Here is a 14,193-nt window from a genome sequence, read left to right as displayed (position 1 = left end):
GTGTAAACATAGCCAGACAGCTTCAGGAATCTGCTAAGCCAACATGGTTTGTGGACCTTCTTGTGTATATACCCAAAGGTTCCCACAGGCAACACATCAAGGCACATCGTGCTCAGATTTTGGTGCCAGTTGGAATTAGTGCTTATTTTCATGACATCAGTGACAGTGGAGAAAGAAGCACTGGTATGAATCTCTCAGATAGTTAAGTGACAACATTGATCAATCAGAGGAAATTACAGCTGCGGTGACATTTACTGGGATTTATTGAATCAAAATGTGAAATGTTCTGCAATAAGTCACCCTGGCCCAGATCGGCAGCTGGAGTAAATCACAGTAGCAACATTGAGTTTAGGGAGCAAAAGCTGTTTACTCCCTGCCATTCTGCTTCTCCTTAACCCTTCCGTCCTATACGCTCACTAGTTTATGGAGACAAAAAGATGTTCATAAAATCTCTAAGCAAATTTTATACGGTTATGTTCTGAATTCAAGTCAACACTCTCCTTCTCCAAAAAAAAGGTGATTTACCATGAGAAGATTTCTGAGGGAAATAGATTAAAAGAGAATATTCTGCACTGTTATAGTCTTCTTCCATCTGTGTTTAGATCAAGACCTCTGTGAACATCCTAGGTGGCGAGCACACCATGGAGAGCATGGGGAGGCACGTTCCATAAGCCTCAGCTGATTCATCTCCCCCAGGCTCTCTGCTTCTCCAGGTCTCTGGAGCTGAGAAGGAAGTGGGGGAGACAGGGAGTCGGGGCACTTTGCCTCTGCAGCCCAGGAGCCAACGGGAGATGGTGAGGAATAGTCAGGTACTCAGCTAGGCAGTTCTCCTGCAAAGCTTCCATCAGTTTCATGGGCAGAAAGTGAAACTGACAAGCAGCGTCCAGGCAAGCAGCCAGGGAACCTGGTTTCCATGTTCCTGAAATTTATTAGCAGTACGGAAATTCCCTCAGAAAAGTTCAGCTTTGTGGAAAAGGCATTTTTTCATCAGAAAATGATTCCGTTAATTTTTTTTCCCCAACAGTTCTATAAAATCTACTTTTGCACCGTGCAAGTCATTCAGACTTGACCTGCTGGGACAGGGCGAAGAGCTAAGCTTTCTTATGTTACCCACCGGTTACTCTCACCGGAAAATCTGATCTGCATTTGGGCACATTTGAATGTTTAAAACTATTATTTATTGAGTCAAACTTGACTGTCATTTTATTTGACTGACCTGATCAGTCACATCTGCTTGTGCCACCCGGCTGGGAAGTGAAGAAGTGGGTCTGTCCCAAGGAAGAGTACCAGAGGGGGAGCTGAGTAAGTCTGTATCTTCAAAAACAGCAAGAAGCCCCGTGGCACCTTCGAGACGAACAGATATTTTGGAGCATAAGCTTTCATGGGCAAAGACCCACTTTTGACGAAGCAGGTCTTCTGCCAGGTCTTCTGACGAAGTGGGTCTTTGCCCACGAAAGCTTATGCTCCAAAATATCTGTTAGTCTATAAGGTGCCACAGGACTTCTTGTTGTCCCATGAAAGCTCATCACTTAATACATTATTTTGTTAGTCTTTAAAGTGCTACAGGACTGCCGTTTTGTTTTGTAAATAAACACAGGAACAGTGTATTCCCTGGGAAAAAATAATCGTAGATTTAGATATATGGGAACTAAATGGACAGCCTTTGCATGACCCAGTAAAAGTGATACAAGGGGGAAGCCTAGACTGCTGGTTAGATTCAGACTCAGTCTCTTGATTCGCTGAGTTTGTATTCACCAGCTAACATACACAGGCACCCTGTTTCCTACCCAGCAAACAAATATCCCTGGCTTTACCACTGTCTAAAGATTTTGCTGTCTCGTGAAGTCCTAGCCCACACCGCCCACACGGAACCTGTCAAGTTCATCAGCCAAGGTGTAGGTTTGCTTAAATCCTACCATTTTGCTTAAGAAAAGCTCTTTTGTTTATAAGGAAGCCCAGTGTAAATGGTTATTACCTGGGGGGTGGGGCTACCACTGTGCAGATCCCTCTTTCACTGACAAAGGGGCTTATCTAATGAGCCCTCCCTATGCAGCTAGAGAAGCAAATTTGTCTGAGGTTTTGAGCCCTTTGGGGCGTTGAATCTCTGGGTGCTGTGCCCTAGAGCTGCAACCACCTAGAGCTGTGGTTAAACAACCTCTGCATTGCTCTGCACAGCAGGTGGAGGAGAGCAGAGGATCTGTCTCAGCAGGGCAGGATGGTGGGAGTCCCAGAGAGCAAGAAGCTGGGTACTAGTGCCATGATCAGCACATTGGGGGAACACCCCCAGGGGTAGTCTGACCACCCCCCATCACACTTCACCTCTGAAAGCCTGTTTTCCTCCATAAAGTCACCTGCATCTGCCACTCAGGAGCAGCAGGAGGAAGCTAGAAGGTCTGATCACTGAACAGGATTACAGCAGGGCAGTTAGCAGTTCCCTGGGCTTCTGCCCTTGGGTCCGGGTCCATTGGGGAGCAGCTGTGAAATTATACTTATGGGGAAGGAAAAGGAGCAGAAAAACAGCTGGAGCTCCTGGTGCATTCACTCTTGCTTTGGCAGTCCTGTGGGTGACCCGCCAGATATTTTTAGCTCTTGCATATCTCACATGTCACCGTGATACTTATTAGAGAAACCCCCCGTGGGATGGGAAGAGTTGGGGGTTTGTCTTATTTAATTGCTCACTTCAGTACAGATGGCAGAGCGTGGCGGGAGTCCCAGTCTCACCACCCCGGGAAGAGAGAGAGAGACAGGCCAAGGGGAGGAGGCAGGGGGCGGGAGGAGAAAAGTCAACAAAGCCATATTTAAAAATCTGCCTGCTGGGCCCAGAGGGGGCTGGAGATGTTAAGGTCAGTCACAGTTTGAGCTGTGTCCTGGAGAGTGAGGAGGAGAAAAAAAGGTGTGTTTTCTCGTCTTGGACTGTTAATTGCTTGTTAAGTCAGCTAGCAAATGTACACATTGATGGATGGTCCCATGCCCTTTCAGTCCGGGCTTGGTGGGCCTGCCTGCTACGTCTCTGTAGCGAAGTTATCGGCTAAAAATCTTTTTCTCTTGAATGATTCCTCCTCTGGTTCCCCTTCTGTTGCCTATCGAGGTTCTGGTTTCCCCACTTTCAGGGCCCCTGGGAGAGGTGCCTGATCTTCCCAGAAGTTAATCCCCGCTGGGTGGAGGGGAGCTGCACACTGCACTGATTTGTGCTGTGCCAACACACCACTGACCTGACTGCTTACAGAGTCGCAGATTCCAAGGTCTGACCCTCTATATCACACGGGCCAGAGAAATGATTCCCCCAAGTAACGCTTAGTTTGGAGCTTTTCAGAACAAAATTCTAGGCGTAGGAGAACCTGCCAAGACTCAAAAGCTCTACCTTCTTTCAGGCCAGAATTTGTCTAGTTTCAACTGCCAGCCCTTGGGTCACGTTAGCCCTTTCTCTTGGTTGAATACTTGGTCCCCGTGTAGAAACGTGTGGACTCTAACCGTGTCACCTCTCAACTTTCTCTGTGTTAATTGAGAGGACCTTGAGCTCTTATCTGTGCATCAGCCCCATTCGAGGATCAAATAATCACTATCGCAGGGAGGCCTATCAGCAATCTCATTTTGTCTCCATTTCTCCTGCATCATCACTGTTCATCTGTGTCCTTACTTTATATCCAGCTGCATTGTGTCATAAGTCAGCTATTCAATGGCATTTTTCTTGAGTAAGATGCCTGCTCTTAAATAATAATACAACACGATTGCTTAATTACAAATACTGGAAGTCCTCTAGTTGAGCACAGAGCTCCCTAGAGTAAGTGGGGAAGGGTCCGCAGAATGTCACAGAAAAGTTGAGAAGGATTTGGGACAGTTTCGCAAGATATAGTATTTTAAATGTGGTCTTGAGACCACAGAGTTAATGAAAACAAGCTATATTTATATAAGCTTTCATCCGCTACATTCTCAGATCATGGTACAAACTAATGAAAAGGAATCACTTCACATCTGCCACTGAAATGCAGTCATCTCTGGGGTTGAGACACAGCAGCTGGCTAGAAGCACAAAGCCACTCGCAAAAGAGTTTGGGATGGAATTGAAAGACTCTTGTGACCAGTAGAAGTCACTGGAAGACAAATTTAATTAGGCAGGATGTGGTGTAATTATCTCAATTGAAGAGTTCAGGGGAATCCTTGGAACATCAGCTGATCACAGCTTAGTTTTCACTGGCACCTAAACATCTCATAGAGCTGGAAGGGACCTCAAGAGGTCATCAAGTCCAGTCCCCTGCCCTCTTGGTAGGACCAAGCACCATCACTCTTTTTCAATCTATTTGCCCCGGCTCCTTAAATGGCCCCCTCAAGGATGGAGCTCACCACCCTGGGTTTAACAGGGCTCAACGTTCAAACCGCTGAGCTATCCCTCCCCACATCTAGCAGTGCTGTGTTGGCAGATCCTGCCACGCTGGTTAAACATGACTTGGAGGGAAAAGTGACATCACCTGATCACCATGACTTCCTGCAGCTCTTCTGTTTTCCTTTGCGTGCCCCTGTGTAAGTACGGACCCCATGTAGGTTCCGAGAGCTGACAACATCACCGTCAAAGAGAGATTTGCTAATTGCAGTTTTGGAACTTTTACAGAAGCCTGGAAAGAGAAAAATAATTTTACGTACTCTCCATTATGTGGATTATTTATGAACATATCAAGTGCAGCAAAAATACCTCTAAGATAGAAGCAAGCTCAACTGAACGTACCAAGGCTCTTCATTTGTCTTGATTTTGGGATGAGAATCAGATGCTATGTTTGGAATCGGTGTACTCTATATAAGGCTAGGAATGTTTCTGGCTGCTGAATTCAAATCTAGGTGATCTGTTATGAAGGCTTTATGTTCATAAAAATCTCCAGTGCATAAAGAGTTGAGCCCATAGTATTTCAGGCACTGAAGTCTCCATGAGCTGTGCTGAAATCGCATCAGCCCATGAAGACTGCATGGGCTGAAGACTTCAAGCACTGGTCCAGGATGCAAAAGTCTTCAGCAGCTTAAGTCTCCACTGCTGAAATGTTCATGTGCTCAACATAGGGTGACCATATGTCCCATGGTGACATACGGGACGGGGGGTGCTCCCCCCATTCCCTGAGCCTCAGAGAAGCATCCGGGATGGAGCAGCTGCAGTGTTCACCCCCTACTTCCCCGAGCGTTGGAGAAGCAGCCAGGATGGAAGAGTTACAGTGCTCTCCAGCAGGCAGCTGCGCCTGTGCAGGAAATACAGGACAATTGATCCCTTTTATAAAATAAGTCAGGACACCTCTGTGGCGCCACAAATAGGGGACTATCCCACCAAAAACAGGACAGAGGGTCACCCTAACTCAACAGAAGTGCCTGGAGCCTTCTGCCTGCTCATGGACAGAACATAAAGACGTTGGATAGTGCCTTATGGAGTATTTATCACCTTCCCTGATGACCCATCCTTGACAAGGAAGCTGTAGGCATACCTCTTTATGTACCACTGGTGCCACTGGCTATTTGAACACTCCCTGTCCCTTTTGGTGTGCATTGTACCTCACACCTAAGAGGGGTGGGGGGGACACCTAGGCATTTCTGGAGGATGAAGCATGGCCAAACGTTATACCCTGGGGTCGTGGCAGGTTCTAACAGTGGCAGAAGTGACTGTAAAGCTAGTGGAGGTTAACCTGACCACACTCAATGTGGCTACTACCCCCCTTCTTGGTGGTCCTCTTGCTGGAACACGGTTGTTCAAGCATCTTTTCGGAAAAAAACCTACCCAAATCACACATGGTGCATCTCACAGGTTCTGAGGCCTTGTCCCACAGCACTCTTCTGTGCTGAAGTGACCATAAGCACACTGAGGCAGGGACCTCAAAGGCCTTTTCATCATTGGCCCGTCAGGTCCCTTTTTCAGTTCTCCAGGCACTCGTGCAGTACAAAAGGTCGGTAATAATGGCAGGAGGTTTGTAACACAGTGGTCATGGCCACCATTTGAAACTGATGTGGACTGTTTGGTTTCTGTCAAGAGACACTTTACCAAAACCTGAACTCTGGTTCTAGCGTAAAACTCTACAGCAGAAGGTGAAGACACCTGCAGTTTTCTTTCTGGCACAGCAGTCATTGTGTCATGGGATTTTAGGTTCCTTCTTTCACATCCTTAGTTCTGAACCAGTGATAGAAGCAGTAAGATAAACCTGAGTTAGTTTGGCATTAAGGATAAGAGGAAATGTCAACATCTCTCCTTTGCAATCACCCCCCATGATAAATACTCCATGAGGCCACTGTGCAGTGGGATCGGCATCACCCACGTGGTCTCAGCCCTGAAGCATGGGCTTCCTTGATGAGTCTTGCAGAAGTTAGGAATCAAACAGGTTAGGGATTTGGTGCTACTTGGATGACCCCAGCACAACTGTCTGGGGGGGTCTCATGGGACTCAGAAGAATCGTAAAGCCCTTGACAGGCTTCACACTCATCCTGATGTCAGCTGTGCCCACACAATTCATCCTGCGTCATTCACAAAATTGTTCACAGTTCGGAGAACACGAAATCAGGCAGGTGCAAGTCTAGTGAATTCATGCTGGTACGATTTGTAGTTTTCTGTCTTTTGGGCAATATTTGAACCATGAGGGTCAGGTTCTCGGTTTGTGTCAGTCCCCTGAGGTCACTGCAGTTACCCAGGAACGCGTTTTGATCCAAAGAGTTTAAAATTCCCTCCCCCGGGTTTATGTGTCTGATGGCACTGAAGAAAATGCTGAAAGATAGGAGAAGAATCCTACCCCTCAAAAGCTGTGAGGAGCCACTGCCTTCTTCCCCCTTCGAATTACACTGCAAAATCCAAAGATCAAGCCCTCCTCTTGTGTAAAGTGTCAGCATTCCATAGACCTCAGTGGCACTACGACAATTTCCCCCAGCTGCGGGTGCAGCCCAGCCCTACCAGCGGCCAAGATCTCCTGGGGACTCCGCACTCCTCTGTAATAAAGTCTTGCCACTCCTATCCATTTTCCTTAGCAACTTTTCTCACTTTATAGTTGCCTGCAAGATGCCTTTTCCTGTTATTCTTCCCTGCCAGCTGCTTGCGATTCTCAGCTGATGCAGCAGCTGTATTGGGAATAACCAAATACCTTGCAGCCAATGCACTGGCCTGTCTCCCAAGGGCCAATTTAAGTACTTGAGGCAACACATTACAAGTGAAGGTCACTCTGCAGGTTTACCAAGGCCAGAGAGTGCATCAAGAAATTAATCACATATTCTAATGCACAGCTGTCTCAGCAATACTGTGCAGGTCGTGCTCTAGCTGCAGTTGTTCACGTTGCAGTGTAATAACCTGCAGGAATCTAGTCACCAAGAGCTAAACTTTCCAAAATATCCTTCGGCTGCTGCATGTTGTTCTCAGCACAGTGGACTGTAATGCGACCCATTTACAGCTGTCCAAAAGTGCAGCAGGCGAGCACAAAACCTAGTCACTATTTCAATCCCACTTATGCCTTAGCATAAGGCCTGCGCTGGTTCTTTGCACAAGGGTAAATTACATGCAAAATGCATTCATTCCTCTGGCATTGTCCAAGTGCAGATGGTATTTTCTACTTGGAGAAAATTCCTCTGGCTGTCCATACCTTAAGACAAACTTTCTGGGGGGCTGGGCTGATGCCCGGAGATAACATATTAACTAGCCACACCTTTGGAAGGATGAGTTCAACTTCCAGGCTCCACATTTGAAATCCAGGCTACACCAGTGGGAAAAAAAACCCTCCACTGAAGTGAATGCAGTTGCTCCAGATTTATACTGTGTACGTGACATCAGAACGTGGCTGAAAATCCCTAACGATTTCTCGTCCACAACTGTAATGTCCACCACTCCCTCCTGAGACACCTACGATTGTGATAGCCTAGGGTGGGGTGGGTTAGGTGTACAGTGCTCGCAGGATGCTGGGCTGGAATATAGGAGCGGAATGGAAGGTTGAGACTTAGATGTAATTTGGAAGCCCGTGGCTAGGGTGGGAGTAGCAGCTGGAAAGCCAAGTACATTGTCAAGAGTGTGTCTGAGAAGGTTGCTGAGTGCCTTCACCATGCAACGCGCTAGCATGAGCTGTCAACCTCCCACCTTTATGAGTGTCGAGTTCGCCCAAGTTTTTTGTCTTTAGAAGAAGAAAGAAAAGCTCCTGGTTATTAAAGTAGGGAAGGGAAATTAATAAAAATACATGAAACCGGATCATGGGGATGCTCTGCTGAACTGAATGGGTTCTGATTTGGCCAATGTGAGCTACTTCATCTTTGTTACCTGAAGCTTTTTTGGCACTTGCACCAGCTGGCACCAATTAAAACTTGATGGATGCTTTTAGGAGGAGGTTGTTGACAATATGGTCTAAATGATCTTTGGACAACACGTAACAACCATAAAAAGTGAAGAGATACCAGACTTGTTCTTGAGATGTCTTTTCACTCTTGTTCTAGGTGTGCACACAGGGGAATGGGCCCGGGAATGGGAGAGCGTAAGAGCTCAGCAAATAGGCTAATCAGAAAGTAGGCTTAGAAGGCTCTCATTTGCATTAGTGAATGTAGCTAACTGTCTATTTCACTATGCACAGAAACTGATGACAAATGTTTCCACTGTTAATAATCTAAATACATGGATAAAGTAAGCAAAATACTGCTTGAGAACTTAACTTGATTTAAGGCCATTTGCTTTGTATATTTTGGTATATGATATTGACAAATGGTATTTTAGTAGCGATGAACCTTTAGAATCTCAACGTTGACTGTCATTACATTATTATCTGACATACCACAACTATGGAAACTGAAATCAATAAAACTGGAGGACAGCTTAACACACATAATTTTCACCAAAGGTGAAGGTTTAAATTGATTAAAATTGAAAAAAGAGTAAAAATAATCAATATGATTTGTCAAAATTATAAACAAAAAATCTACCAAGCCTATCAATAAGGCGGAAAAAGGAAGGGAAGCCATGGAGCATCACACAAAGCCTTGAGGAGTCAGTAAGAGATCATCTTAAAGTTACTTCCCTCCTCCTAGCCCTCCCTCACCTCTTGGTTGTGGTCATTATCGGATATGCAGAAATCAGTATTTCCCAAACTAATTTGGCCATTGAACACTTTGGGGTTGGAATATATTGATGGAACATGTACTTGCTGGTAAAGGAGGGTGGGGGGAAGGAATACGGAGGGTTTCATACCAAAAAATTGCCACACGTAATGCTCAAAGGTTGATTTAAAAGAGTTAGGTTTTTTAGATGTCTTTTTTAGCAAAAAATAACAAAAGAAAATCATAGAATCAGAGACTCCTACATCTGGAAGGGACCTCAGGAGGTTATCTTGTCCAGCCCCCTGCTTCAAGCAGGATCAACCCCCCACTAAGTCATCCCAGCCAGGACCTTGTCAAGCTGGGACTTACAAACCTCGAGGGATGGAGAATCCAAAACAACTAATGTTTAACAACTAACAACTAATGTCCTGATGGAAGGATGGTTAGCAACCCTATAATTAAGTTTAAAAATTAAGTACAAACCCCAGACAAAACCTCAATATAACAGCCGAAAGAAGGATGGTTAATGTCATTCTTTTGTACAAGAGGAGAAAAAAATAATATTGTTCAAAAAGGATTGTCCTTCCTTAAAGCTTAAAAAATGTTTTTAGGAAAAAGAAGTGCAAAACAAATTAAGTATGAAAAATGTTCTTAAATTTTAAATTTTGTGTTTTCACAGACTTGTTATTTTTACAGAAAACTACTGGAAAATAAAAAAAAGTACCATTTGATAGTTTTTTCAGTGGGGAGAGTGTTTTTGCATCTGTTGATCACAAAAGCGCTTCCTATTAGGAACCATGCTAGAGAGTTGGATTGTATCAGGTGCAGCATCATGTGATTTCTCTGAACACTGCTCATGCCGAAATAATCCGAATCGACTGATTGTTTCGGCAAAAACCGCATAACTACTATACTCTCATAAAAGGTGTTATAAATATTAATATACCTACATTCTAAATACTAGCCAAATGCCTCACTGTGATCCGCGCAATTTCATAATTAACATTTTAGAAGGCGAAATATCGCTAGCGTCAACATTTTTTCACGGAACACCTGCTCGTGTCCTGCGGAACGCTGTTTGGGAAACACTGCCGTAAATGCATCCTGACAGGAGAGCTATATTCGTCAGAATTGTGTATCACAGTGCACGTGTACAGCATGTAATTATTATTAGACACGATCAGTAATGTCATCACATGCCGATGTGAATCGTGAAATAAGAAGAAAAGGTGGACAAATCTGACACAGTTTAAGAGGGCTGAATTCCGCTTGCCTATTGCACAGTAACGCTCCTTACATCAGAGGGGTGACCTGTGTGGCTAAACAAACAGAATTCGGATCACCTCAGACCTCGCCTTAGTGGTAATTTACAGTGCGGTTACATATGTATGTATCTGGGGTATTGGAGTTGCTGACTAGCCCCTGCCATCATGTGAGTTACAGATATTGGTCTGTTTGCTAATTGGACAGACTCGGCAACCATAACTTTGTATAGTGTGGATTGTGCAAATGTGCAGTGGGAGACCATCGCTTCCTTGGGGCTTCTGGTCTTAGTTCTGGCTGCTGTAGCAGATGACTCTGCTATGAATCCTAAGACAGCTCTGTGAAGCGTGTGGACCCCTAGCCGAGGACTCTGAATTATTTCGGCGTCTCAAGAAGGCGAGAACAATTCTCCAGCTCCAGAATACACCTTGTGACCTGTTGCTTCTTTCCTCTCTAGGCTGATGCTAAGATGGTCTGTGATGTAGTAAGTCGAATGGAAGACACAGAGCCCTTCTCTCCAGAGCTGCTGTCTGCTATGATGAGACTCTGGGCAGATTCTGGAATCCAGGAGTGCTTCAACCGGTCCCGGGAATATCAACTTAATGACTCTGCCCAATAGTGAGTATCCCATTCTGTAGGCTCCTGTACCCAACAGAGGGGATGTGTTACCTTTGGCCTCATTAAACCGTGGTCTGAAATGTCCTCTAAGGAGCTCAGCTATGTCCTGACAGAGAGAAAGCCATGCTAGTCTATATACTTTACTGCTTTTTTGTTTTGATATGTCCTGACAATGACACTCTTAGGGCTTGTCTACACTAGCTCCCTACTTCGAAGGGAGGATGGTAAGTAGAGTGCTGGGAGTTTATTAATGAAGTGCTGCCCTGCATATGACAAAATTTTGAGGCGTAAAGGGACTTTGAAGTTGCCCAGGCATTTCAAAGTACCGGCAGGTGAGCTGTGGCTACATGGGAGCCGGCACTTCGCAGTTTAACACTTTGGAGTTGCCGCAGGGGGGAATTTGCTGAATGAAGTGCTGCATATGCACAGAAGCTCTTCATTAATAAACTCTCAACGCCCTACTTACCATCTGCCCTTCGAAGTAGGGAGGAAGTGTAGACACAGCCTTCGAGGTGGTGTTTGCCAGACTCCTGAGAGCTAATGCATCATACAGATCTAATTCTGACCCATCAAGGGTTAGTCTTTTTGCCCTTCAAATAGTTCTTCCCAGGCTTCATCTGGATGTTATAATGGGGATGCCTCAAAGTAGCTGGCTCCATACCCTGGTCTGTGGATCCATTCATGGGTATAGTTGACTTCTGGTCTGATTCATACATAATAGGATAGTTTGTTTACCTGGTTCATAGGGCAAATGGTAGCACAACCTAGTTGAGTCAATTTCCACTTCCCCCACAGAGCCCATTTTGGTGATAGGCAACCCAGGAATTCAGAGACAGGTTCTAGTAAATAGATGAACTCTGTGCTGTTACTGTGGTGGTGTTTTCTTGTACTATTAGTGTTATTGTTGACAATGAGCTCATGCAGCAACGAAGGGTCCTGTGGCACCTTATAGACTAACAGAAAAGTTTAGAGCGTGAGTCAGATGCTGGTCCTGGAAATCTGCAAGGCCAGGTATAAATAGGCCAGAGCAAGGCTGGGGATAACGAGGTTAGCTCAGTTATCCCCAGCCTTGCTCTGGCCTATTTATACCTGGCCTTGCAGATTTCCAGGACCAGCCTCTGAAGAAGTGAGTTTACTCACGAAAGCTCATGCTCTAAACTTTTCTGTTAGTCTATAAGGTGCCACAGGACCCTTCGTTGCTGCTACAGATCCAGACTAACACGGCTACCCCTCTGATAATGAGCTCATGGTACACATTTAGAACCAGATCTACGTTTTCTCAAAGACCACAAGTGTTTGTGTCTTGGAGGCCTTGGTTCACTTCTTTATGAAGACAGCAGGGTCACCAACAAACTTCTGATCTGGCCCTACATGTAGATATGAATTTCTCCAGGGCGTGTTTTGGCTTGGACCCAGCTTTAAACATCCAGCATGAAATCTCTCTGCTTCTACCTAAGACTGATTCTAAAACAACTTCATTTTGTAATTTAATCAGTGATGCTGTCTGGGTTGTTTTGCTTCTGTGATAAAGCCTGGGATCAAACATTCCCCAACAGAGATCAGAATTTTACACCAAAATGCTGGGACTGTAACTGATGGCACGATGTTGCCTCGTGACATGATGATGCTTTGTTGCTTACTTGTGTCAAGCTGGGAGGATACAAATGTTGCGATGTCATGACATAGCATCCTCAGGTCAGATTCAGTATAAGGGACGGCACTAGATGACCTGGTGGTCCCTCCCAGTCCTAGGTTCCATAATTCTATAAATAGCAGGTGACCCTGACGTTATGCCAATTCTAACTATTTATGGTCTAGCTCAGTGTTCAGCAGCTTTTCCAAGGCCCAGGGCAGAAATCTGACCTTTAGATCTCTATGTCTGGTGATACTTTTTAAAGTCACTGATAGTCCTTCTTACAACAGCTTCATTAGTAAATAAATGAAGATGCAGAGCTTTGTCATTTAGGTGACGGTCAGTAGCATTAGCTCGTCTTTTGTTAATCTGCAGGCGGCCTGGCTTTGAACAAGCCCCTGGCTGCGTGGCGGAGGTGGGGCCAGGCTGAGCTCCCACCTCACATGCCGATGAAAATTGGCTAACATGCTGCTCTTGGCACGTTCCAAGGGTTGCTGACCCCGGTCTAGCGATTCACATTTAATCCATATTTCACTGACTCTAATGATAAAACAGCCATTTTTTTGCCACTGCACACTTTCATAGTACTCTTGTTAAGGTTGCACTGGTCAAGACTTACGGGTTTATCTATACCTATACAGTTAGATAGCTATATCTGTGGTCTGCATCCTTCTACCTCCTGTTCACACCCTGTACCCACAGTCCTAGTCTGCTCTAGTAGCCTACTTCCTGCCCAGATCTTTGCCCCACCCCAGCCTGCTCTTGCACCCTACTTCCCACCCAACACCTGCAGCTCCACCCTCATCTTTCTCCTGCACCCTGCCTCCTGCTCAGACCCTATCCCCCCAGATCCCTGTCCCACTCTTGCACCCTACCTCCCCCCCAGACCCTACACCCCACCTCCAACCCCCTTCTGTACATTGCCTTCCATCCAAATCCCACCACCCACCCCCAGCCCCCTCTTGAACCTTGCTCCCCCACCCAGACCCTACTGTCCCTGTCCACTCCTGCATCCTATCTCCCACCAACATCCCCCACCTCCCCCCTGCTCCCTGGCAGCCCCCTCCAGCAGCTGAACCTCTCATTTTTGGCCCCATCCTAAAGCCTGGGGGGGACCCACAATATCTACTAGCCCTAGAGCCCTAGGAAAGTTAATCCAGCCTTGCCGACATTTGTAATTTTAACACATGCATTGCTGAAAATGTCATAGCACAAGGATTACCAATCAGCATGAACTTCAGTGGACAGTGTGTTCTTTGGAAATCTCTGACACACGCAAACACAGAGTGGAAGAGAGAGAAGGAGGAGCTAAAGAATGAAGGGAAAAGAAGAATTAAGGACTGATCCTGCTACTCTGACCCGCAGGAGTGCCCCGTTGAGGACAACGCAACTACTCACTTGGCCAAAAGTTGGAGGATCTTGATCTAGGTCAACAAGGTGCTCTTGCAGATCAGTCACGAGTGAAAGAAACTAGTGTCTTTAAAGGGCTTCACTCTTCCTATTCATTTGTGTCATCTGCTGCTACTCTAGCCAGATGAAATCATAGAATCCTAGGGTTGAAAGAGACCTCAGGAGGTCATCAAGTCCAACCCCCTGCTCAAAGAAGGACCAACCTCAATGACCTAATCCTAACCCAGTCCCAAAATCTGCACCTCTGTCTCC

General features: G+C 45.7%; 1 protein-coding gene across 3 annotated transcripts in view; it reads left to right on the top strand.

Moving 5' to 3' along the window:
* GNAO1 (G protein subunit alpha o1) overlaps nucleotides 1-14,193 on the top strand; it is a 362,264-nt gene that overhangs the window by 233,223 nt on the left and 114,848 nt on the right. For all 3 annotated transcript variants that reach the window (XR_012647482.1, XM_075008783.1, XM_075008784.1), the window contains exon 4: nucleotides 10,738-10,898. Coding sequence is in view for 2 of the 3 variants with exons in the window: in XM_075008783.1 (XP_074864884.1) it covers nucleotides 10,738-10,898 (161 nt within the window). In the remaining variant the exon portion in view is untranslated. The remainder of the gene's footprint in view (nucleotides 1-10,737; nucleotides 10,899-14,193) is intronic.

The sequence above is a fragment of the Carettochelys insculpta genome, chromosome 14 (genome assembly GCF_033958435.1).
Source record: "Carettochelys insculpta isolate YL-2023 chromosome 14, ASM3395843v1, whole genome shotgun sequence".
Classification (NCBI taxonomy): domain Eukaryota; kingdom Metazoa; phylum Chordata; order Testudines; family Carettochelyidae; genus Carettochelys; species Carettochelys insculpta.
This window is presented reverse-complemented; position numbering and strand designations above follow the sequence as displayed.